Raw genomic sequence first — 22,596 nt, 5'->3', positions numbered from 1 at the left:
ACTGGCGATGAGGAGGGACCTGCAATAAAGATCCAGGACACAGGAACATTTGGGGGGAAAGCCAGACAAAGACTCTGCTCCTTTCCCTTTAATGGGGACTCAGCCATGAAGCTACTTGCTAACTAAAGTGGTGAAACCTACGTCTTGGTTGCCTATTCGCATCACTTCCCTTCCTTTCAAGTAGGGTGTCCCAAGGACAGGGAAGAGTGGGCTGATATGTTTATCTGTCTCATGCCCAGGGGATCAACTGGTACCACTGGAAAGGCCACGAGTTCTCCATCCCCTTTGTGGAAATGAAGATGCGACCCTATAACCACCGCCTCTCGTCAGGAAGGAAACGGCGGGCCTTGCAGTTCTGAGCAGCGGGCAGTCGCAAGCCAAACGATTTTTCTGTCCTTTGTTTGTATTTTATAATATTATACAAGGGGGGAGGGTGATAGCAATGTGCTTTGCAACACGTGAAGGGTATCTGAAGGAAGCAGGGCTGTAGCAGCGGTCAGCTGATTACTGTCCGCTGTAGCTTCCGCTGCTGGGATCCTGGCCCCAACACTGCACTCTCCCTCCTAGCCTGTCATCCCTAACATTCCCCTCCTTTCCCGCCAAGGAGGAAAAATGGGACATTCGCTTAAATAACTGATTCAAAGACAAGTCATGGAGTACAATTGTTAGGGTGATAGGTGCACACCTTCTCTTTTCTACCCTCTCGAGATGCCTCTGCCTTCCAGGTGTCGCTAATCTGGTCATAGCCCTTGATGATCAGGTAGTCACACAAGCTCAGAGAACAAGTCTTAGCAAAAGAATCCAGCTAACAACACCCCAGAGAGGGAAAAAATCGACCACACCCTGTCGCAATGGCCCACGTCCTTTGGACTGGGCCAAAGTTCTCGTTTCTGACATTCGTACCTTCCCAGAGCAGTGGCCTTTTTTCCAGCCATGCTCTAACCTTTGTCTAATTTCATTGTACCTTAGAGCCTACAATCTCATCGCCCCTATGCTGTTCTGAAATCTAGTTCCCAGGATGTTGCCTGCTGCCAGACCTGGGTTATACAGGGGTTTCTTCGTCCTTGTGGGTCTCAAGCCGCTTCCCCTCCCTCAGGGCAGTCAGACAGTAACTTTCTTGGGGGTGGGAGAGGAAGATGTCGGTAGCACTCAGGGTCAAGCTCTGAGGGAAAGACAGAAGCAGCGGAAATAAGGGCACCTGCCACAGAGATTACAAGTCCCATGGAAAACAGAGATCTTGCCTGGTTCCATTTTTACCATTACTGTTCTGCTTTGTCATGGGTTATTTTCCTGAACTTGCAAACTAAAGGCCTTATTTCTGTCATCAGCCAGACTCTTCTTGGTGTATGTGGCGTAATAAGAGTCAGAAGAAGAAGTTATATGACCAGCAATCCATTTTCTTATTAATAGTCCTGGGCAGAGATGGAATATTTGCTTTGGGGTTTTTTAAAAAAAAATTTGGTCCTGTGGGAAACAGAAATGACCCTTTAATGAGGTGAGATCATGAGAAGCCTTTCTCCATCTTCTTTTATTATTCTGCTTTCGAAAGGGAAAATGAAAAGTGCTGGAGGAAATTACATCTAGAAACCCAAAGGTGAAAGGGGGAGGCCTGTGGGTCTGTCCCCCGTGTTATGAGATGTGCTGTCTCCACCGGCGCATGATTGGATTTTTAAGCCCGTGACCTTTCAACTTCTCCTCCAAATCAAATGCCAGCTGCAACCATCCTGCAGGAACTGTCCGGATTCAAGCCCAGGGCCCGCACCTACCGCTTCCCTTTCTTCTCCCACTCCCCAGGACTCCTGTTCTATTTCCTGTAGGGACCGTGTTTGCCAAACTGGGGCACCTGTGCCTTTGCCAACCAGTGACTAGACAAGCCTGAGATTGGTGATTTCCTCATAGAAACATCCACCCTCTGAACAAGCTTTAACACCAAGAAGGGATAGCCCCTTAGACTGTCAATTGTGCTTTTGGGGGTGTGAGGATACAATCAGCCTGCCATGTTCTTAGGGACCCTCTCTTTAGTAGTTTCCAGAAAGACTTCATCTACCACATGCCTGGATCGAAAGGAGTAGGCGGCCCTTTTATTTTTCAGTTCACAGTAGTCTTCAAAACAACTAGAAAAAAGAAGAAGAAAGAGAAGCCTGTAGATTAAATAAGGTTTAGCTAGAGACTGGGACAAGCGTGAAAAGAAGGAAGCGTACTGAATGAGGAACTCCACTGTTATGCAGCTGTGTGACTTTGGGCGGTCATTTCTCCTCTCTTGGCCTCAGTATCCTTGCCTTTTGGGTGAGAGATTAGACCAAAATAATTCTAATTTCTCCTTCAGTTTTAACATCAGTAATGCTGGTCCATGAAATGAAAATCTGAATAGAAATGTGCATTCATGAGAGAACTCAATTAGGTCATATGTGGAAAGAACAGAAGGAAAGAAGGAGGGAAAGTGAAATTGATTCAAAAGTCAGAAGTAACACACACACACACACACACACACACACACACACCAGAAAAGACAATGCCAAGTAAGAGGCTGAACCGTGCCAGGGACCTGAGTGTGCTAGGACAGCCCGCCTCATCAACAGAACTGAAACAGAACACAATTGGATGCCATCAGTTCAGGTGAAAGTCAAGAAACATCAGTGGAAACCAAAGCCTGCCTTTCCCTGGAACCATTTTACCCCGTGGAGCATTTTTATAAATAGTATCAGCAACATTCGCTAGTTGCATTTTAGAGCATTTTAAAGCAAGAAAGGAACTTCAAAGATCAGCTCACCCAACACTCTATAAAAAGATTGTAGCTTCTTTTTGTTAGGTGAAGTACTTTTCTCCTGAGGTGTTTTTTGTTGTTTTTGTTGCTGTTGTTTTTTCCTTTTTTAAGCTATTTTTAGGAGACTGGTCTTCTGTCTTGCCAAGACCCATGGTCAAGTTGACTCAAAGCGTCTTAACCAGAGGCACTCACTTCTACACTGAGCTTCTTAGATGATGCTCCCTTACTCTGTCCCTGCAAGCACCTGTGCTTTCCCAGGGGAGGATGTCAGAGAGATGCAAGGACACCAAAGGGGCCCATAGCGACTGGGAAGGAAAAGCAGCGGAGCCTGCCATAAAGGCAGTCTGATGAAGACATATTGGAATGTATACTTATACCAACAAAACAACAGTACCCAAAAGATCAAAACCAACTTCCAGTGAGTAGACTCACTGCCAGGCCCAAGCAGTTTATCCTTTTTGTGTTGCCTATCACATGAGGATTGTTTCCAATGTATCCAATTCATATTCTCCATGGTTGCTTCTGGAGAAAGGAGTCAGTTGTAAAGGTGGGGAATCAGGAAGGACAATGTTTAGGGGAGTGGTGGCCCTTAGGACAGATTTAATAAATGCAGAGGGGACTTACTAAAAGCGACCACAAGGTGGCGCACACAACGCCTCCAGAGACCCAGGGGAAACAACAGCTGGCCTCTCCTGGTTTCTAGGAGACCTTGTTGCAAACAAAGAATCAGGACTGATCTGTATGGGAGATAAAGCTGTAAAATGGACAGATGTAAAAGAACAGCAAAGAGATGAAGAGTAAACTTCCATGAAGCTTTAAATGAACAGTACAGACACCTACCACCAACCCAACTCCACTACTCATGAAGTGATGACCGTCAGACACCTTGCTCCTTCTCCATGGGAACCGCCTAGCTCCCTGTGCACTACAAACTGCTGTTTCAAAGTCAAGCTCAAAGGACCACGGTTACCGGTGAGTCCCATGCCAAACCAAGCAATCCTAAACACGTTTTTACTTTTAATATCGAGTCCAAGAGCAGAGCTATAAATTAAGGGACAAAGGTCATTATAGAATATTTTAAAGACCTGTTCTTAAAGCATCCATTGAGAAAGGGTCTGAGTTCCTCTCTGTCCTCTTCTCTGGAGAAATAAAAATGGAACCTGCGAGAACAGTGGATACACCAGCGTCGGGGCTTGAAGAGACTGGCTAGTGTCTGGGATTTACAAATGCTGCTGGGCATGGACCTGTCTCTCCCTGGCCCTCCCCCTTCACTTCCTCCTTCCCTCCCCAGCTCCCTCTCTCCCTTCCTCCCTCCACCCAGAATTTCAGGAAAGAAGAGACCGCTTACCCAGGCTGTGTGATCTTCTGTTCCTTGCTTTCTTATCCCTGAACTCCTATTCATTCTAATTCCGTAGTTCCATTTCTTTCCTTCCAAAGCAGCGGGGGGGGGGGGGGGGGGGGGGGGGTGTGGAGGAATCACTTTCCAGCTCTATTTGCATTTCGCTGTCCACTCTTAAAATTTTGATAAGGGAACTTGAAAAGACTGAAGCCCAGTTCAATTTCAATAATCCCACAAGAGGTAGGATCACTTGTTTTCACACTTGCCTCAAATTTGCCATGGCTATAAGAAGGGTCTTGGTGACCTCTATAAGTTTTGTTGATCTGCTTCTCATCCAGATTCATCAAGGCTGCATCTCCACCCTGCCTAATCTTCCTACGTGGTCCCTTTTTCTTTCTTTTGTTAAGTTTACCGGCACAATTTAGATATGCGTATGGATCACATTCATTATAGGAAAGTTGTACCTGGACATGCTATGTCTTGCTACCACTTTTTTTTCCATCCCCTTCCCCTGTTTAAGGCCGGCGATGATGACAGAGATGTTCTGTCTTCTGCGGAAGTGTGAGTCACAGGCCTGGCTTCCAGGGGCTGCCCCTCTCTAGCTGCAGGCTGCAGGTCCTTTGATCACATTCCTGTGGATCTCTGGTTAACTCCTTCTCCACACCTTTGCACCTTCCTTAACCCAGCCCGTCCTATGTGTGTGAGTGTTCTCCTCCTCAGTAACGCTGGAGCATGTTGACACCACCAGGCCAAATGAGAGCTCACAGATGAAATGAAAACTTCCAAAAGCAAGTATGGAAAATAACTCTAGTATTTATTCCAATTTATTGGTGTGGCTTGAGATCCATTTGGAAGCAATGACTCCAGTTCATGCTAACTGTAACCACACTGGCTTTGCTTAAGCTAGTCCTGTATTCTTCAGCTTTGAAAAACAGCTAGGAAGAAGAATAAAATTAAAAATTAAACAAAAGAAGAAGCAGATGGATCATCGCAGATTAAAAGGAAGCCTTCTACAAACATTCCCACAGTAAGAAAGCCGAGATCAGGTGTGAGTGGCCGTAACAAATGTACCAGGTTTATTTCTTGAGCGCTGGCCTCCTGCCTCAACCAGAGCGCCTATCCATTGCCCATTTCCCCAAGGAAAAATGAAGGCACCAGAGAGGCCCTCCTGTACCAAACAAGAAGCCAAGGGACTTTTGTTTGTTCAGCCCATCCTGCCTGGGCCACCCTTTTTCACCGCCAGTGGTCACAGCCTGACTTGTCCTCTCTAGCATTTCTGATTTACTTTTCAAGGTCACGCCTGGCCTGAAACATGACTTCATTGCACCTGCAGCACTTCATTGTCCAAATGTCCTTGGCAAACTTCAAGATCCTTGGACAGTGTTGCATTTTTTCCAAACAGGAAATCCTCCCTCCTTCCCCAAGCTTAATAAGGCTATTGCAGAGCATCCAAATAGCAGAGCTCTTGTTCCTCAGACAAACTTGGCCCGCTCTACTAACGTAATAAAACAGCCCCTATTGCCTGGGCTGAGAGCTGGGTTAGAGGTAAATTCCCAGTTCAGAAACACTTAACCCTTCAGCCCAGGTTAGCTCTCTTGGGCAATGGCACCATGGGCACAGGTGAGGAAGTGCCAGTATCTTTCTCCAGAAAGTAGCGGTGCACCCAGGAGAGCTGGGCCACCTAAGTCTCAGGCCAGGTGCAAGGCCAGCCGGTGAATGAATGCACGGATGAGAACTGCGTTCTTTCTCTGGCTGATTTAGCAGCCCTCAGGGAAACCCTGTGATGTTTTTTTAACATCCCATCACTGAACACTAATCTGTTCCTGGCCCTGAGGCAAACATTGGGAACAAACCTTCAAGCCAGAGGGAATTCTAGAGATCACTGAACAGAATGCCCTGACTTCAAATTCAGGTAAACTGAGGCCAAGACAGGACAGGCAGCTTGCCCAGCTTCACACAGCCAATGAATAATGGGGCTAAGGTCAGATCTGGTGTAAGCTTTTAATTTGTTTTTCTTCTAGAGAAAGATTGGGAAAAATAGTACAATGGTATACCTACTGCTTGCCAGATACTGTGCCAACGGCTTAACATATTTTACTAAATCTTTACCATAGATTTAACCATTTAACAGAAAAGAGAATGCAGGCACAGAAAGTTTCAGCGACAACCCCAAAGTCACACAGCCACTAAAGACAGCCCTAGAATCTCTTTACCTAATTCAAAATCCCTTGATTTTTCTACTTATGAAGCTGCCTCTGCGTGTATTTATTAAGCCATGTGAATATATCTTGGATTTTATCACTGTTCTCACAAAGGCACCTCTGGGGCCACTCTTTTTTCTTTCCTTTAAGAAAGGGGAATTCTTTTTTTTTTTTTGGTTTTTTTTTTCTGGTACCAGGAATCGAACTCATCACCTTGCGCTTGCCAGGCAGGAGCTGTGCTGCTGAGCTAAATCCCCAGCCCCAAGAAAGGGGAATTCTTGCATTGCTTTGGTCACATATTCTGGAACTCTCAACTTCACCTTTGGGAAAAGTAAGAAACATCCAGACAGCTCTTTCTTTTTCTTTCTTTTAATTGGAGAGGTAGAAGAAAGGGTCCTCCACAGGCTTGGAGAAAAAGATAAAGACCAGGACACAAACGCAGTTTCTCCCACTTCATTCTAATGGAAACATAGGACTCTCTTTTCTGACATAGGGAGAGTGGGGATTTCCAGAGTCATGCTGCTCAAGCTGGGGCTTGAGTATAGATAAGACTAGGAGGGAGAAATCCCAGAATGAACATGGCTCAAGCACCTGGAGCACTGATATACTCTAGAATTCAGGAAGAAAATTTTATATCATGAACACACTCAAACCAGGAAGTTTGGTTGGCAAATGCAGAAACCTCACGAATTTTCAGGCCAAAATCAGCAAGTTGCGAGAAATCTGGACTAGCCCTTCCCAGACTCCCAGAGACACAGACACCTTCAGGGGGCCCTGCACAGGCATCTCTGGGAAATGTTTTGAAAAATGAAGCCAGGGGAAGACAGGAAAGAAACTATTTTTATTTGTGCCCTGGTTTCCTTTGCCCCACTCATCACCTGCTTTACATCCCCAGTGGACACGGTGAGAACAGCTGGCCGCAGTCTCGGGTGTCTTTGCTACTTTGGGGGATTTAGAAAGCAATCCTTACCCAGTAACTTGGTGGCTCTGCTGCCAGGCCAAAATTTCAGAAGTGACCCTCTTTTGCTTGTTGTTAAACAGTGCTTATACAAAGAAGAATGAATATTCCCACGAGGAAACTCTGCCTTCTGTGGTCCCTTTCCAGGGCAGGGGTTGCTTGGACAGTGGTGACAACCATATGTGAGACACAGCAGGCGCCAAGAGTCTTGCAAAAATGTCAGTCCACTGAACACTCCTGTACCAACCCCTTCCCACCTGTCCCCTCTGAGGCCTAGCCCCAGACCAGGCTCTCACAAACCTCTAAGGTTCAGAATCTCTCTGAGTCTGTTCTTAATCTGTAGGCTCCGCCTGTCATTTATACCCTTTCAGTTTTTCCAACCTAATTCCCTCCAGGCCCACACGAATTCCCAGGTACCCTATACAAGTCCTGTGACTTTAAGGGAGGTCAGTACCTGGAGCTCCAGGCAGCTGAAAACTCACCCTGGTGGAATCTAGATTGTTGTTCTGAGAACTCATAAACACCAAATCCTCCCGTCCCTCTGAATTTGAGTTTGTCGTTTTAACCTTTAACAGCCTTTCAGGTAAAAAATAATAATAATAACAAAGACTGACTTTGTAGCTACAATGTACTTGAAAAAGCACTTACTTTAAACGAGGTCTAAAGGAAGGAGAAAACAAGAAGAAAAAAAGAGTACAAACTCCTCAGGTGATGCACATTTTGATGACCTAAAATAAAACCACACAGAGCAAGGGAGAGGGAAAACCAATCTGCCCCACCCTTTCATGGCACTGTAGCTCAAAGACTGGAATCTCTGCTTGTTAACCATTGTTAACTAGTATTTTTAGTCCTGGTTGCTTTTAGCCTCTGTATAGTTCCTTTTTTAAACACATTTTCTATACGTTAATAAAAGATCCTAAAGGAATGGTATGTGTCTCTGAGTCCTACGGGGAATGATGGGGGCGTGGCCTTCTTCACAACCGGCCTGCCTTTGCCTGGACCTCCTCCCCTCTGTGCTTATGGCCCCCTTCTGCCAAAATGGCTCCTCTGCACTGCCCTTCTGGGTAAGCTCTTCTCATCCCTAACGACCCGCACCCCCATCCATGGCCTCAGTGGTCCTCTTCCCATTCCCTCATCATAGCCCTGCTATCTCCACCCTCTTCCTGCTCTTCACCCTTCCTGCCTGCTCTTCCTCTTCCCTCCTTTCTCCGCCCTCTCACTCTTGCCCGGCTCCCACCAACTATGCATTCTCCATCTCACCCTTTGCTCTTACCACCAGGAATGGTTGCCAGTGGGTAGGAGCCTCTCCTGTCTAGAGTCACCAGCATGGTCTCATCTCTGCTTTTGACTTTGATCAGTCACAAAAGACAGTGGCTCGCCCCTCCCTCCTGCCTTCTGTCCTGGCTCTCTCAACCCTGGAACACCCCGTGGCAGCCAGATCTCCAAATCTCTAGTGCCATCTATGGGTACTGGCTGAGAATACTCAACAGACCCAGCTTGCTAAGCCTCCCCTCCGAGAGTCCTGCCTGTGTGGCCAGGCCTTGTCACTCTGACTTGCAGCTGGCCCTCCTAAGTCACCATCTGCCTCTCTGGTGCTGGCTCTCAGGGCCACCTCCCCTCAGCCTTGGTCACCTGGGAAAATGTTTTTCCTTTTCTACCTCCTAGTGCACAGTGCAACATGAACTCTGACCCCTAGGTTACGTTAGGTTAGACTTCAACCAAGGAACAGTTGCATGAGGAGGGTGACAAGGGAAACTTCCATCCAGTTCAGTTGCACAGCAGTGTCCGAAAGGATCAAGGTAACTGGACAACAGTGACAACCGCAGACAACCTCCTGCCCTGTTGACATGGAGAGGGGTTTTTCAGCGCCAACCTGGCCAGAACCTGCGACAATGGAAATTGCCCTATGAAAACGTGGGGAGGGAACGGCACAAACAGGAGTCAAGGGGCACAGAACGGCGGTGTAGCATCTGTGTCTGCAGCCCTCTGGGCCATGTGAGGGAGCGAGACACAACACAGCTCTGCTCAGGCCACTGGGCACAGAACAAGAGGTGTGAAATGCCAAGGCCAAGAAAAAGAGATTTTCTCCATTTCCTTCGTTATAATGGGGAAATAATGAGTACTTGAAAAGAGGGACAGAATCCCAACCCTGGAAATAAAGAACCACAATGAAAAACTTCATTCCCTCTAATGTTGGGGAGGTGCTATCGGGCTTCTTCACAGCCCTGGGGCCCTGTGAGAAACACAAATCCCCTCTCCCAGCTTCATGCACCCATCTCCCACTGAGGCAGTCCTACAAGACTGAAACTGTGGGGGAAAGTTCCTTAGCCTCGCCCCTGTGCTTTATTTCTTCTTTCTTTTCTCATTTTCCAAAAAAAAAAAAACCAGGTCTGTGGAGTCCCAGACAAGGGAAGTCCTGTAAAAACAGCCACAACCCCTGATTGTGTTTTAAACAAGCCATCCTGGACGCCCACCTCTCAGGATGACAGTACCAGAGACGTGGCTGTTACAATATTGTGAAGAGCCTGCCACCTGCATCTTGTCTTGCATGTTATCTGGAAAATGCAGGTGGAAACTGAAGGGCTCTAGTGGAACTTGAAGGAACTTCAGTAATTAGTATTTTTTCTGAGATAGCTCAATGCTAACATTACATTCTAACTTAAATGAGTATAATTCACCCGTTGCTTAAGACCTCTGGGTGCATTTATAACCATCTGAACTCAGATTTAATTATTGCTGTGTTGTGGGAACTAAGAACTGCCATGGGTAAAATTAAAAGTGGATTATTAAGCAAGAGAAATGTTAGCGGCATTAGTAATCAGTGCAATCACCCAGTAGCATGTTCTCTCCCGTGATGCCGCCAGTGGCCCTAGGGACCTGTGCCTCAACAGTGGCCACTTTGCCAGTCAGCAATAAAACATAACCACACCAAGAGGGCCCTCTGGGCCTGTATGTTTCCTCTCACGTGATGCATACAATACGCCCCAATGCCCAGGCTTTCAAGGAGCTATAGAAAGGGTGTGCACTGGACGCACATTCCCACACTCCAGTGAGGCCCACGGTCCACTGTGTCTCCCAATCCTCTCCATCCACCTCACCATCCACACTCAGTGAGTGGCCATGTGTTCCAGACCAGGGCTGGCCTGGTAAAAAGAGGAAAGGCCTCCCGCTCCCCTTGAAAGGATTTGGTCTCTCTTTTTCTCTCTTTTTTCCCACAGAAAAGATATTCTCTTGTTTATTTCTTCACCATGCAGTTATTAAATCTATATTCTGCACCAGGAATTTTGCTCGGTACCAGTTTGCATTATAGTTTTTCCAGAGAAACAGAACAAATAGGAGATAAATATAGACAGATAAATGAGATAGATAGATGATAGATAGATAGAATAGATGATGATAGAGATAGATAGATGATAGATAGATAGATAATAGATAGATAGATAGATAGATAGATAGATAGATAGATAGATAATAGACAGACAAACACAGACAGACAGTGAGGAAGTGGCTCCCATCATCATGAAAGCTGAGAAGTCCCATGATCTCCCCTCTGTAAACTGGAGACTCAGGAAAGTGATATAATTCTGGCCAAGTCCAAAGGCTTGAGAATTAAAGGAGCTGATATTATGAATCCAAGTCCAAAGACAGAAGAAAAATGTCTCAGATCAACAGGCGGGCAGGAAGAAAGAAAGGGCAAATTCCACCTTCCTCGGCTTTTTTGTTCTATTCATGCATTCAATAGATTTGGTGCAAACTTGTTTCTTCAGTCCAGCAGTTCCACCACCAGTCTCACCCAGTGACACCCTGACAGGCACACACAGAGAAATAATGCTTCTTCCGCACATGGCATGGTGCGGGCAGGTTGACACATAAAATCAACCACCACATTGACACAAGGTTGTAAACCAAACAGAATGGCTCCTTTCCTGTAGACCCTCCCAGTGCTGGGGACCTCACATTCTAGGACAAACATTTATCATTTATTCTCTTTTTGCCTCATGCCATTTCCACCCATTTTCACCAAATTTCCCTACATTCCAGTCTGGATAATCCATATACTGTATATGTGAGTAAGCCCCTCACTTCAAAGGTTTTTAAAATAGAATAGAGAAAAATTTTCAAACATGTTTATGTGTACATGAGGAACTGGAAAGAGATATACAGGGAAAGACATCAGTTAATTAGGATGAGGGTTGTCATTTCAATATTGAGATTTCTTTTTTAAACTCAGACACATTTCACTAAGAAAAGTGGCAATTAAGGAGCTTCTGGAATCCAAAAGCTAACCAAACCTTCTCAAAGGACGGATGACATGCAATCCTCCAGGGGTGGTGCTGCTCCAAAAGGTGGTGGCACTTTTTGATATTGATGCCCTTTAATGCTTTAAACAAACATTACTATCATCAGAGTTTGCCACTGAGCTTTCATTCATGGTGTGTGTGTGTGTGCGTGTGTGTGTGTGTGTGTGTGTGTGTGTATGAAACCTTTGGGCCATCCCTTCATGACAACAGTAAGCTTTTATGTAGGCTTCTGGGAAACAATCAAGAAATGCAGTAGCAATTATGAAAATTCAATATGCTACCTGTACAGGAAATTTAAAGATCCAAGAAAAACAGTGAGAACTAGGAGGCAGTGTATATATTATGTCAGTATGCAGGCAATACCTGGCTTGATTTGTGACCCATGCGCTCATATTTTATGACTTTTTCTCCCATAAATAAAACCCAAAGAATAATAACCAAAACTCATATTTATAGCCATAGTTACACTGAACCAATTGACAACAGTGACAACCTAGGTTGCTATTAAGGGCAAATAGTAGATCTATTGACAAAGAAGAGCAGGAATCATTCAAGAAGTCAGTGTAAAACTAGCCTCTCTCCAATCCCATCCCCAGCTTTCACCACATACTATTTAAAGTCTCAGGGAGATATTCATGCAAATTTAGTTTGCAACCTACCCCACCAACCCTTTCACACACAGACACACCCCTTTTTTCCAAAAATGACCAGAATTTTAATTCAATTTAAGATAACCACACTTACCATAGAGCAAGTTTTTAATACAGCAGTATTACTGACGTTTTTGTCAGATAACCCTTTGTTGTGGGAAACCATCTTGCACACCGGAGAACATTTAGTAGCATCTCCGGCTTCAATTCACTGAACTCCAGCAGGACTCCACCACCCTCAACAAGTTGTCACAATCAAAAATGCTATTCCCAAATATCCTCGGTGGAGAGCAAGATCACACTCAGCTGAGAGCCACTCTTATAGACAGATTTGTCACAGAAGATAACTTCATTCTAGATTTCATAGAAGCAACATTTTAAGAAGACTCAGCTAGTCTGTTTCAGTCCAAAACACAGAAGAATCCCCCCAATGTAGCATTGCTTGTTTTTCTATTAAATATCTCTATATAGATGTCTGGGAAAAGTATATATCTGCATTTCATTTTCTTTTTTCTTTTTTCTTTTTGGGGGGTTATTACTCTGGCTATTTCTATAGTATGAGATTAGGTTCCAAGGTAAGGAATAGAATTTACAAAATACTGTTTGCAGAAAATGAGAATGACTTGCAATTGTTCTATTTGTTATGGCTATCCAGAAATCTATTAAGCTTCAAATCAAGAGGCACTTGTAAATTAGACCTTCAGCTTTGTGGTTTATCTGCTGGACAACATTAAATGATGTTGATTATTTAAGATCCTCAAATTCCTCACAATCTCCTACATCCTACAGGTTTCTTAAAAAGAAAGAAATCAAGGGTAAGTTTGGCACTAATAATAGAAGGAATGGAAGTTTTTTCAAGATAAAAGAATGAAAACATATTAACAAACACACAGACATAAACAAAACAACATAAAAACAATAAAAGCAATACAGAATTTCAGACAAGGTGACAGGAAATTAACAATGGTTGTTGTATTACATATCGTTATCTTCAAATTGGTTAGTCAGATAAATAAATATAGCATGTAAGATTGATCAAACAATTAAATGTCTACTGTTCCTTTCTTTTTTTTTTATTTTTATTTTTCCTGGGAATTGAACTCACAGCCTTGCGCTTGCCAGGCAGGTGCTGTGCTGCTGAGCTAAATATCCAGCCCCTACTGTTGCTTTCATTAAGCAATAGAAATTAGTAGTACAATTATTTTAGCTATCTTGTGTATACATATTTACTTATTTTCCCTTCTTTATTTCTTTTCTCTTTTCCCTCATCCCAATTTTTCTATCATTTTGAGCAGTTTCTTTTCCTTTCACAATATCTATTGTACCTTTTAGATTTTATTTACTCTTTCAGGTTCTTACACTAAGGAGACAATATGATGTTTACACATGTGAATCTGATTTATTTCACTTATGAGTATGGTCTCTAGTTGCATCCATTTACCTATGAAACCCTCGAGTTTATCTTTTTTATAGCTAAATAATATTCTGTTGCATAAGAATACCACATCTTCTTTAGTCATTCTTCAGTTGATGGACATTTGGGTGATTTCCATGATTTAGCTATTACAAACTGTACTGTTATAAACATGGGTGCATATATATTGCTGTGGTATGATGTGTTTAGTTCTTCTGGAAAAGTACCCAGGCAGGGAATAGCTGGGTTAAGTGGGACCTCTAATCCTAGCTTACTGAGGAATCTCCAGACTGATCTCCACAGTGGTTGTGCCAGTCTACACTTTCACCAACAGTGGATGAGAGTTCCTTTTTCTCCACAGCCCATCCAGCATTTGTTATTGGTTGATTTGTTGATGATAGCCACTCTTTCTGGGGTGAGATGAAATCTCATTGTTATTTTAATTTGCATTTCTTGAATGACTAATGATATTGAACATTTTTTCATGTATTTATTTGCCATTTTCATTTCTTCATCTGACAAGTGTGTATTCAACTCAGCCCATTTTTGATTGGGTCTTTGAATTGGGGGGGCCTGATTTTCTCTGATTCTTTATATGTTCTAGATAGAAGTCCCTTGTTAGAGGGACAGTTGGCTAAAATTTTTTCCCAATTTGTGGGTTTCCTTTTTGCTCTGCTGGTGATTTCTTTAGATGTGAAAAAACTTTTCAATAAGATGAGATCCCAGGTGTTGATTCTTTGAAGTATTTCCCATGCAGTTTGGTTTTTATTCATGAACTCTCTGCCTACCCCTATGTCTTCAAGACTTTTACCGACTTTCTCTTCCAGTAGATTTAATGTTTCTGTTTTAATATTTAAATCTGTAATCTGGAATGGAAGTTTTTGTTCAAAATTTTGCTTAACAATGAAGCTCAAGTCCAGGATTCTGGTTCTTTGAGCAAGGAAAGCCAGTATCACCTGCCTATGCTCCTGGAAGAAGGTGCATCTCAAAGACACCTATCTAGGGAAGGTTCCCTGATGTTAGGGAAAGCAAAGGATTAACGAGACCTTTGGCCTCCAGCCTAAAAACACTTTTCTTTGTGTCACGAAAAACAGAAGCAGAAGAAAAAGAGAAAACAGATGGTTGTCCATGAAAGAAATCCACTACAGCATAGCATAGGGCTGGGACTTGTGCCTACTCACTCTCCGAAATACACAATGGGGCACATAGGCAGAGAAATGTGGAGGGGTATTTTTATTTACAGCTTTCCCAGAAATTTGAAATATTGTTTTCCTGTCCTGATGACCCAGTCACACTTTTTGGGCTGTTTGGTTCAGTTTTGTGTTTGAGAAAATGTAGTCACCATAGTCTGTCACATCGTGCTAGTTGTAAAGGTCATCGGATATCAGGAACAGTTAGCATGCAAGTGTGACTGGTATCACTGACCATTGGCTTCTTTTGGCCTGATAAACATGTCTGCTTCAGTGTCTCAAGAGTCTGTTGAGGTCCCTCGCTGCAGAAGTGTGCAGAGCAGAGCTCAGAGCACAGGTGGAAACCAGGGCTTCATATCTTGGTGTTCGAAGGGATGCACTGTTCTTCATCACAATGTTTTTCGCCATGGGATCTTCTTCCAGACCAAGAGCCACTGCAGCAGCTCACTCCTTCTAGGGTCTGGCTCCCATCCATTACCAGATTAGACCTTTCATTTTTCTTCCAAGACTAAGCCACTCTGAAGGGGCAGGGATCTTCAGACTGGCAGAGCAAAAGGCTTATTTCTTTCCAAAAAAACTGGAAGGAATCGGGAAGAGATGAGAAGGGATCACTGAGGAAAGAATTTCCCCTCATCTGTGAGTTCTCTGAGGGCAGATTCTAAGTTTTCCACATCTATCCCCAATATTGGGTCCCAACTACTGTATGGACTCAGTATAGAATTTATGTAATCTGAATTGAATCAATAACTTACCCCTGTGAAAGGGTTTCAAACAACAGCTTGAATTGTGCTAAATTTAGGGTAGTCACCATAGTCTGTCACATGTCCCTAAAATATTCAAGGAATGCATACCTTGAAGCTCTCCAGAAAGCAGAGAAAAGAACACTAGACTTAAGGTCAAAAGGCCTCTGATCAAACCACCTTTGCTGCTCACTGGTATCATACTCCAGGCTATATCGTTTGGCTCCCTGGAGCTTTCTGTCCTTATCTGAAAAATGGGAACAAGAATAACCACCCCCTCTACTTACAGACTACTAGAGTGCTTTCAAGCAGAAAATGCTTTGCAGAAAGCATTCATTACCACTGGAAATGTGATAATATTATAGAAGTTTAAAAATGTTGAAAACCAGCTTAAATCTCAAACACCTTTACAGTAGGAACCTGGCTGCCGAAAGCAACTTATTACCTCAAGAAAATGCTCAGGGCAAAGCTAAGACACCCGCTTGCTCTCTGAGGTTAGCTGACAGCTCCAAGGAACAGGAAGAGGCAAGGGTTAGGGAAGGGGTGCAGATGAGAAGGGAACCACACTGCGTAGCACACTGCGTAGTTTACAATATGTCTCCCAGGAGGCCACACCTGGCCTGGGAAGGGCTGGTGGATTCCAGCTTTGCCTGCTTCCACAGCGTGGGTGACAGCTTCTGAGAAGGGGGCATTGGCTGTCTCCCAAGGAGCTGTGGATCTTTGTTGTGTTCCTTGAGGTGTCTGGGATCAGAGCTGAGCTGCTTTTGAGTCAGAGAGGCTGAGCAGTGCCATCAGTGCCATCCTCCAGTCCCCCTGTGTGGGGCTAGAGTCTCAGCCCTAACTGTACATAAACATGAAGCAAGCGCCTAAGCATTGATCTGCAGTGACAGTTCCTCTAAAGCCCGTGTGACTCCACCCAGCCTCACCCTCAAACTGTACACGGAAGTCCCACATAGGAAAGTGTGTTTCTTCTCAGAATGGACCCAAAGCTCCCCACTGACAAACATCCTTGCCCTGCCCCTATCCCATCCCATCCAGTGAGGGTGACCCAGACCTGGTTATTCACCCCTCCAGGGGTGCTCGTGGGGCTGGGATCAGGAGAGCAGTTTCTCACGCCCATCCCCAAGCCCTCGCTCTGCCTGGTGCCATAAAGGGCACAGAGCTCATAGCCATCTTCAGTGACACTCACCTGCCCCGAGTGTCATCCTAAAAAGAAAAGGAACACAAATTATCGCATTCACACACACTCCTCACACCCAGAGGTAGAGATGAATTTGCGGTTCATTGAGTCTGTTTTCACCCTGTGGTGTCACAGGGACAGAGACAGGTGTGTGGGAACACTGGAGCCCCTCTGCAACAGGTCGCTCCATCAAGGCATGACATTTACATATTCAAAGAAAGACAGAGAGTCTCTTCATGCAAAGGATCTGGCAAATAGAGCCCTACCGTGGCAGAAAAGGAGACCTTGCCTTCCAACGCAGCTTCGATTTGAGCTCTACGCACACTGACCTACAGCAGACGTTCACTTGTCCGTGCGTTCATCCTTGCAGAGATGCAGTGTACACTTCTGTGGGTCAGCAGTGAGTGAAGACCTGGAGGGAATCCAGCGTGGCTGGAAGACAGATGGGTGGGGATGGGAATACAGGTGCAGCTGAGAAGGAGGGCAGGACTTACTCAGACAGGGCCCTGCAAGCCACATGTCAATTCTGATCATTTTAAGAGTCACGGAAAGGCACACAAGGATCACACAGGACAGTAGTGTGATCATAATTGCACTTTACAGTGTTGGCTCCAGTGGTTGTATAAATGATGAGAGGATCACTTTTGTCAGTCTTTCACTTTCAGTGTATTTCTGTTTGTGAATCTAAAATGTGAGTCTTCAGCATAGTTTTGTGATTTTTTATCCCTTCCACCAATCCTTGCCTTTTGATGAGAGTTTAATCCCATCATATTTAACGTAATTGCCAATAAGATAGGATTTACTTAAGGTATTTTCGTCCTTTTCTATGCCTTATATCTTTTTTGTTTCTCTATTACTCCATTACTGACTAACTTCTTTGGTATTAAACAGATATTTCCTAGCATGCATTTTAATTCACCTGCTTTTTTTACTATATTTTTGAGCTATTTTCTTCGTGATAGCTTTGGGGATTCCAATGAAGAGTTGGCTACAAATCCAGCTAGGGATCTGGAAGCCAGAGATCACATAGTACCACTAGTTCAGGAAAATCATAATATAGTGGTATCTACCTAAGAAATATTTTTTTCACTTTCTCTTTAGATACTAACACACTTTTTAATGTAAAGGGGAAAAGTTATTATACCAAATTTCCTGAGTGGTCATTGAGAGCAATGAAATATAGTTTATGCAAGAAATAAATAGGAAAGGAATTCCAAAGGACCAGAAGTGGGAAAATGTACGTAAAAGGTGTAATTCTTGCATCCACCCACTACATCCATTCCCTTCTCTCTTGTTACATTCCCCAGTTCCATTCTGATACCCACAGCTTCCTGTGGGGCAATGTTTCTCAGCCTTGGCATCACTGACATTCTGAGCCAGATCCTTCTTCCTTGTGAGCTTAGGGTGAAGGGTGGGCTTCCTGTGCACTGCAGCATAGGAGGCTTAACTCCAGCTCTGACTTCTACCTCCTCGGTGCCTGTAGCACACCTCCCTTCTTGGTAGTTGTTATAGACAAAAAGCCCCAAGCAGGAGAAACCATACTTCCCGGAAATGTGCTGCTCCAGGAGCCAGGCACATTTGCTAGGCCTAATCCAATTCACATTATCCTATTCTGGACCACAATTATCAGTTCAGCACTGAACACATGTCCCAATTATGTCCAGGAATCTTACAGCAAATGTTTTTTGTTGGCTTCAAGGAACAAAACTGTAATTTCCCTTGATTTTTGTAGTGTATGGATAAAACCCTTAGAACCAGCACATCTGTTTTCCCCCCATGAAAAACAAAGTGAAACATAGCCAGGCTCAGAGCAAAGCTGACACCACAGGGCTGGAGAGAGTGGTGGAAAGAACCTGGGTTCCGATTACATCATGAAGGTGCCGAATCAAACCTGACCTGGATTTATGAATACGTCCTCTTTTTTGTTTAAGCCAGTTTCAGCCGAGTGTTTTGTTATCTGATACTGTTAAAGTTTTTAGACAAATTAAATGTAACAATTTAAACAAAGAACAATTCACAAATCCTGTGGTCCTCAGAACCAGAGGAGAGTCAGAGAAGCTTGCTTTGAACGTGGGCAGCAGCATGTCCAGACAAAAACCAGAAGTGACTTTCTGAAACAGTTTGATTGGTTACAGCACAGCCTGTGCCATATCCGAACATGGTCTGATCCCTTGGCCACCTGTGATAGAAGCCTAACTACTGTGATCAGCTGACAGTAAGCTACTTGCTGCACAAATATATTCCTAAATTAGGCATTCAATTATCTTAGCACTCTGCTAGGTTGCAGTTTGTTAAGTAAGGTCTCAGTACAGAGGCAGCCTTAGGCCAAGTTAAGCTTAATGTAACAATAATGAATGCATCTCAACCTATAAAATGTAGTAAATTCATGAGCTTTTGTCCAGGAAAATTGTGTCTGAAAGAAAAGAAAAAAAAATAAGAAAAGTTAAACATTAGCCTCTTTCAAGATGCTGCCAAGTTTTGTCAGTTGTGCACGCAAATAGGTTAGGTCCAAAAAAAGCTGCATGTCTTAGGCCCCATCAAAATGTCCTGAGTGCCAGATCGGCCAGGATCACTTTGAAAGTCTTTCTGACAGGAAAAAAAAATAGCTAATGAATACCTGGATTTCAGGTGTTTTCATCATTGCCTTGTTGACACTGGGGAAATCACCTACTAAAAAGCAGCAGTCGAGGGGCTGGGGATTTAGCTCAGCGGCACAGCACCTGCCAGGCAAGTGCGAGGTCATGAGTTCGATTCCCGGTTCTGGAAAGAAACCAAGAGCGGCAGTCTGTGAGACCTCATCAGCAAACCCACAAATCCAGACTGCTTTTATGACAGTACTAAGATACTAACTCATTTCATTAATATTTGTATTTATGGTGGACAGGACAACAGGGGCCTTAGAACAAATCAAGACATTTGCAAAAAACTATGCTCATAATAATTATATATTTTACTCACAGAAAAATAAAATAAATGCTAGATTCACTTAAGAATGTCCTTGACAAAAAGTAGAAACTATTAATTTTATTACACCTTGACCGTGAATGCATCATTTAATTCTGTGTAACTAAACAAAGGATATTGGAAGCGGTTCAACAGTCTTCCCAAGTACAGGGATTGCCTGAGGAAAAGAACTTGTGCTATTGTTCCCCTCGCCAACTATACTTTTTTCGTTTTTTGTTTTTTTCATGAAACACCGTTGTTACATCAAAGAACACTGACAAACTATGAGTTTGTTTTGTTTTTTTTAGATTGGGTATTTGGCGACATTCCTCAAAAGTAAGCCAGGTGAGCCTGTCACTTCAAGGAAAACAATCGACAGTATTTGTAGTCAGTGATAAGATTAGGGCTCTCAAGAGAAAATTAGAACACTGCGAAACATCTGCTACAGTAAGCATGCTGACAGCATCTAAATACTTAAGAAGTTTTCAAGATCAGTGGTGATGTTCAAAAATATGATTTTTTTGTGTTTGCATAATAAAATATGTCAAATTTGGAAGATCTGCATAACTCATTAAACCATTTTCCTACTAGATTGCCTGTCACCTTCTTGTTGCTTTTGAGGTTTTTTTAATATATCCTACAGAGGAAGCATTTGTCAGTTAAGCACATTTCAAAAATCGTTTTGGACTTTTTGTTTGCCTTTCCACCTTCTACAGGGTGACTTTAATAAAAAGAATCCCTTGATTTCAATGGAGTCAAATTTATCGGATTTTTTTTTCCTGATGTTAACTGTTTGTTGGTCTTGTGCTTTTTATCCTGAGACGTGAATTTATCGTACCATCCTCTGAAGCTTTATGGTTTTGCCTTTTACATTTAGGTTTTTAATCCACTTGAAATTTTTTAGTAGGTAGAACTACATGAAATTATTTATTTCTGACTGTTTTTGACCTACAAAATGGCAATTCTATGCAGTACAACAAAATATATGAGTTAATTTTTCTTTCTTTCGTTCTACATGACTAGCACATTGTCCCAGTATAATTTATTTGCAGTCTATCTTTGCCCACTCATCTGCAATGTCACTGCTTTCATGTGGGTTTTCTCCCCAGTCCTAGCCCAAACATCACACCACCTCAATTATTGTGGCTTTAAAGTAATTCTTGATATCGTATAGCAAGACTTCCATTTCATTCAAGAGATTTCAACTATTCTTGACTTTGCACTTCCAAATTAATTTTCTAACCAGATTTTCAGATTCTATCCAAAAAACTGAAAATATTGGAATGTTTACTGGAACTGCATTAAATTTATACATCAATTTGAAAGAATAGGCTCCTTATAATGTTGAGTCTTCAAATCAATGAACACAGAATCTCTCTCAACTTACTATGGCTTCTCAATGCTCTCTCTCTCAATAAAGGATTATAATTTCCCTCTACTTCACACATCTTTTAGTAGATTTACTGCCAGACACTTTTTAGTTCTGAGATTTGATTTTATACAACTTACAAGCTAATCAAGCTACTAAGCTAGCTTATTTTCTCTTCATGGATGCTGGCAGAAGACAGGAGACTCCTGCAGAGATGGAAATTCTGTCACTTAGAGCACAGCAAGCAGCGTGTGCAGTAGTTTCCTCAAATGCTATGGAAGGTTGTGATGGATGCTAGGCGCAGAATGTTTGCTTCACAGCCGAGGAAGCCAAATCTTGGAAACCCATTGTTCTGTTGCAAGCAATGAACAGAATGGACCCTTATTCCGTAGGAAGGCATTCTCTCATCCTTCAAGAATTTTCAATGCAATAACAACCTTAAGCTATAACCCAATGTGGAGAGTTGTCAGGGCCTTGAATTCCTGGAACATCAACCAACAAATATAGAAATATGAAGATATTAACAGTATCTCCCAATGGTACTCTCCAAAATCTTGTAAATTATTGCCTTTGTAAATATTTTATTTTCATTTTCTTTTTTTTTATTGTTTTGAGACAGGGTCTTGTTATGTAGTTCAAACTGGCCTATTACTCACTATATAGCCCAGGCTGCACTTGAACTCTCAACAATCCCCCTGCCTCAGCCTCCCAAGTGCTGGGATTATAGGTGTGTGCCACCACATCTGGCTGTAAAAAATTTTCTTTTCTGTCACTCAAATATAGCAAGATAATTGAACTTTATAACATCTAGCACTGCTACTAAGCTTATTAATTCTGATAATTTACTCTGGGATTCTATAGAATTCTCCACATTAAAAAATCCTATTTGAACAATGAAATGTTGTTTCTTTCATTCTAAACCTTGTATCATTTTTCCTGTTTTATTTCATTGACTTAAATCTCTAAAGCAATTTTGGCAGAAGTGCCAAGAGTAACACTCTTATTCTTTTATCTAATTCTTTACCTCAAAGAGAAAGGTTCAAAATTTTACCATTGTATATGATGTTTTCTGTATCCCTCTTTATTTTTAATACCCCTTAGTACACTAAATAATTCTTTTCTACAACTCGGTAGCTAAAATTTATAATAAATGAATAATATTCTTTTCTGTGCCTTTTGAGATTTTTACATAATTTTCCTCCATTCATCTAGCAATGTTGAAATAATTTTCTGTATTAAACCTTTCATTTTAGGGCTGGGAATGTGAGCTCAATGGCACAACATTTGCCTAGGATACAGAAGACCTGCATTTGATCCTCTGTACAGCAAAAACAAGCAGCAACAAACAACAACAAAAATTTGTATTCTTAAGCCAAAATCAACTTCACCATGATACACTATCATTTTTTATATTGCTAAATTTCTTTTTTTTTATTTTAAAGATAAAGGGAGGGAAACATTAACAGACATACAACATTTTACAACATATCACAAGCACAATACAGACAATACAGAGTTACAAACAAAGTGGTAGGGAATTAACAATG

General features: G+C 42.7%; 1 protein-coding gene across 3 annotated transcripts in view; it reads left to right on the top strand.

The window, feature by feature from the left end:
* Positions 1-22,596, top strand: part of Tnr (tenascin R) — a 504,972-nt gene that overhangs the window by 419,254 nt on the left and 63,122 nt on the right. For 2 of the 3 annotated variants that reach the window (XR_001236464.1, XR_001236463.1), the window contains exon 23: positions 240-3,736. Coding sequence is in view for 1 of the 3 variants with exons in the window: in XM_013520943.1 (XP_013376397.1) it covers positions 240-359 (120 nt within the window). In the remaining 2 variants the exon portion in view is untranslated. Of the gene's footprint in view, positions 1-239; positions 4,124-22,596 lie in introns of those variants that run through there. The other variant, XM_013520943.1, reaches the window with a different exon arrangement.

The sequence above is a fragment of the Chinchilla lanigera genome, unplaced genomic scaffold (genome assembly GCF_000276665.1).
Source record: "Chinchilla lanigera isolate Chin_1 unplaced genomic scaffold, ChiLan1.0 scaffold00005, whole genome shotgun sequence".
NCBI lineage: Eukaryota > Metazoa > Chordata > Mammalia > Rodentia > Chinchillidae > Chinchilla > Chinchilla lanigera.
Note: the sequence above shows the minus strand (reverse complement) of the source record. Positions and strands in the feature narration are given on the sequence as shown.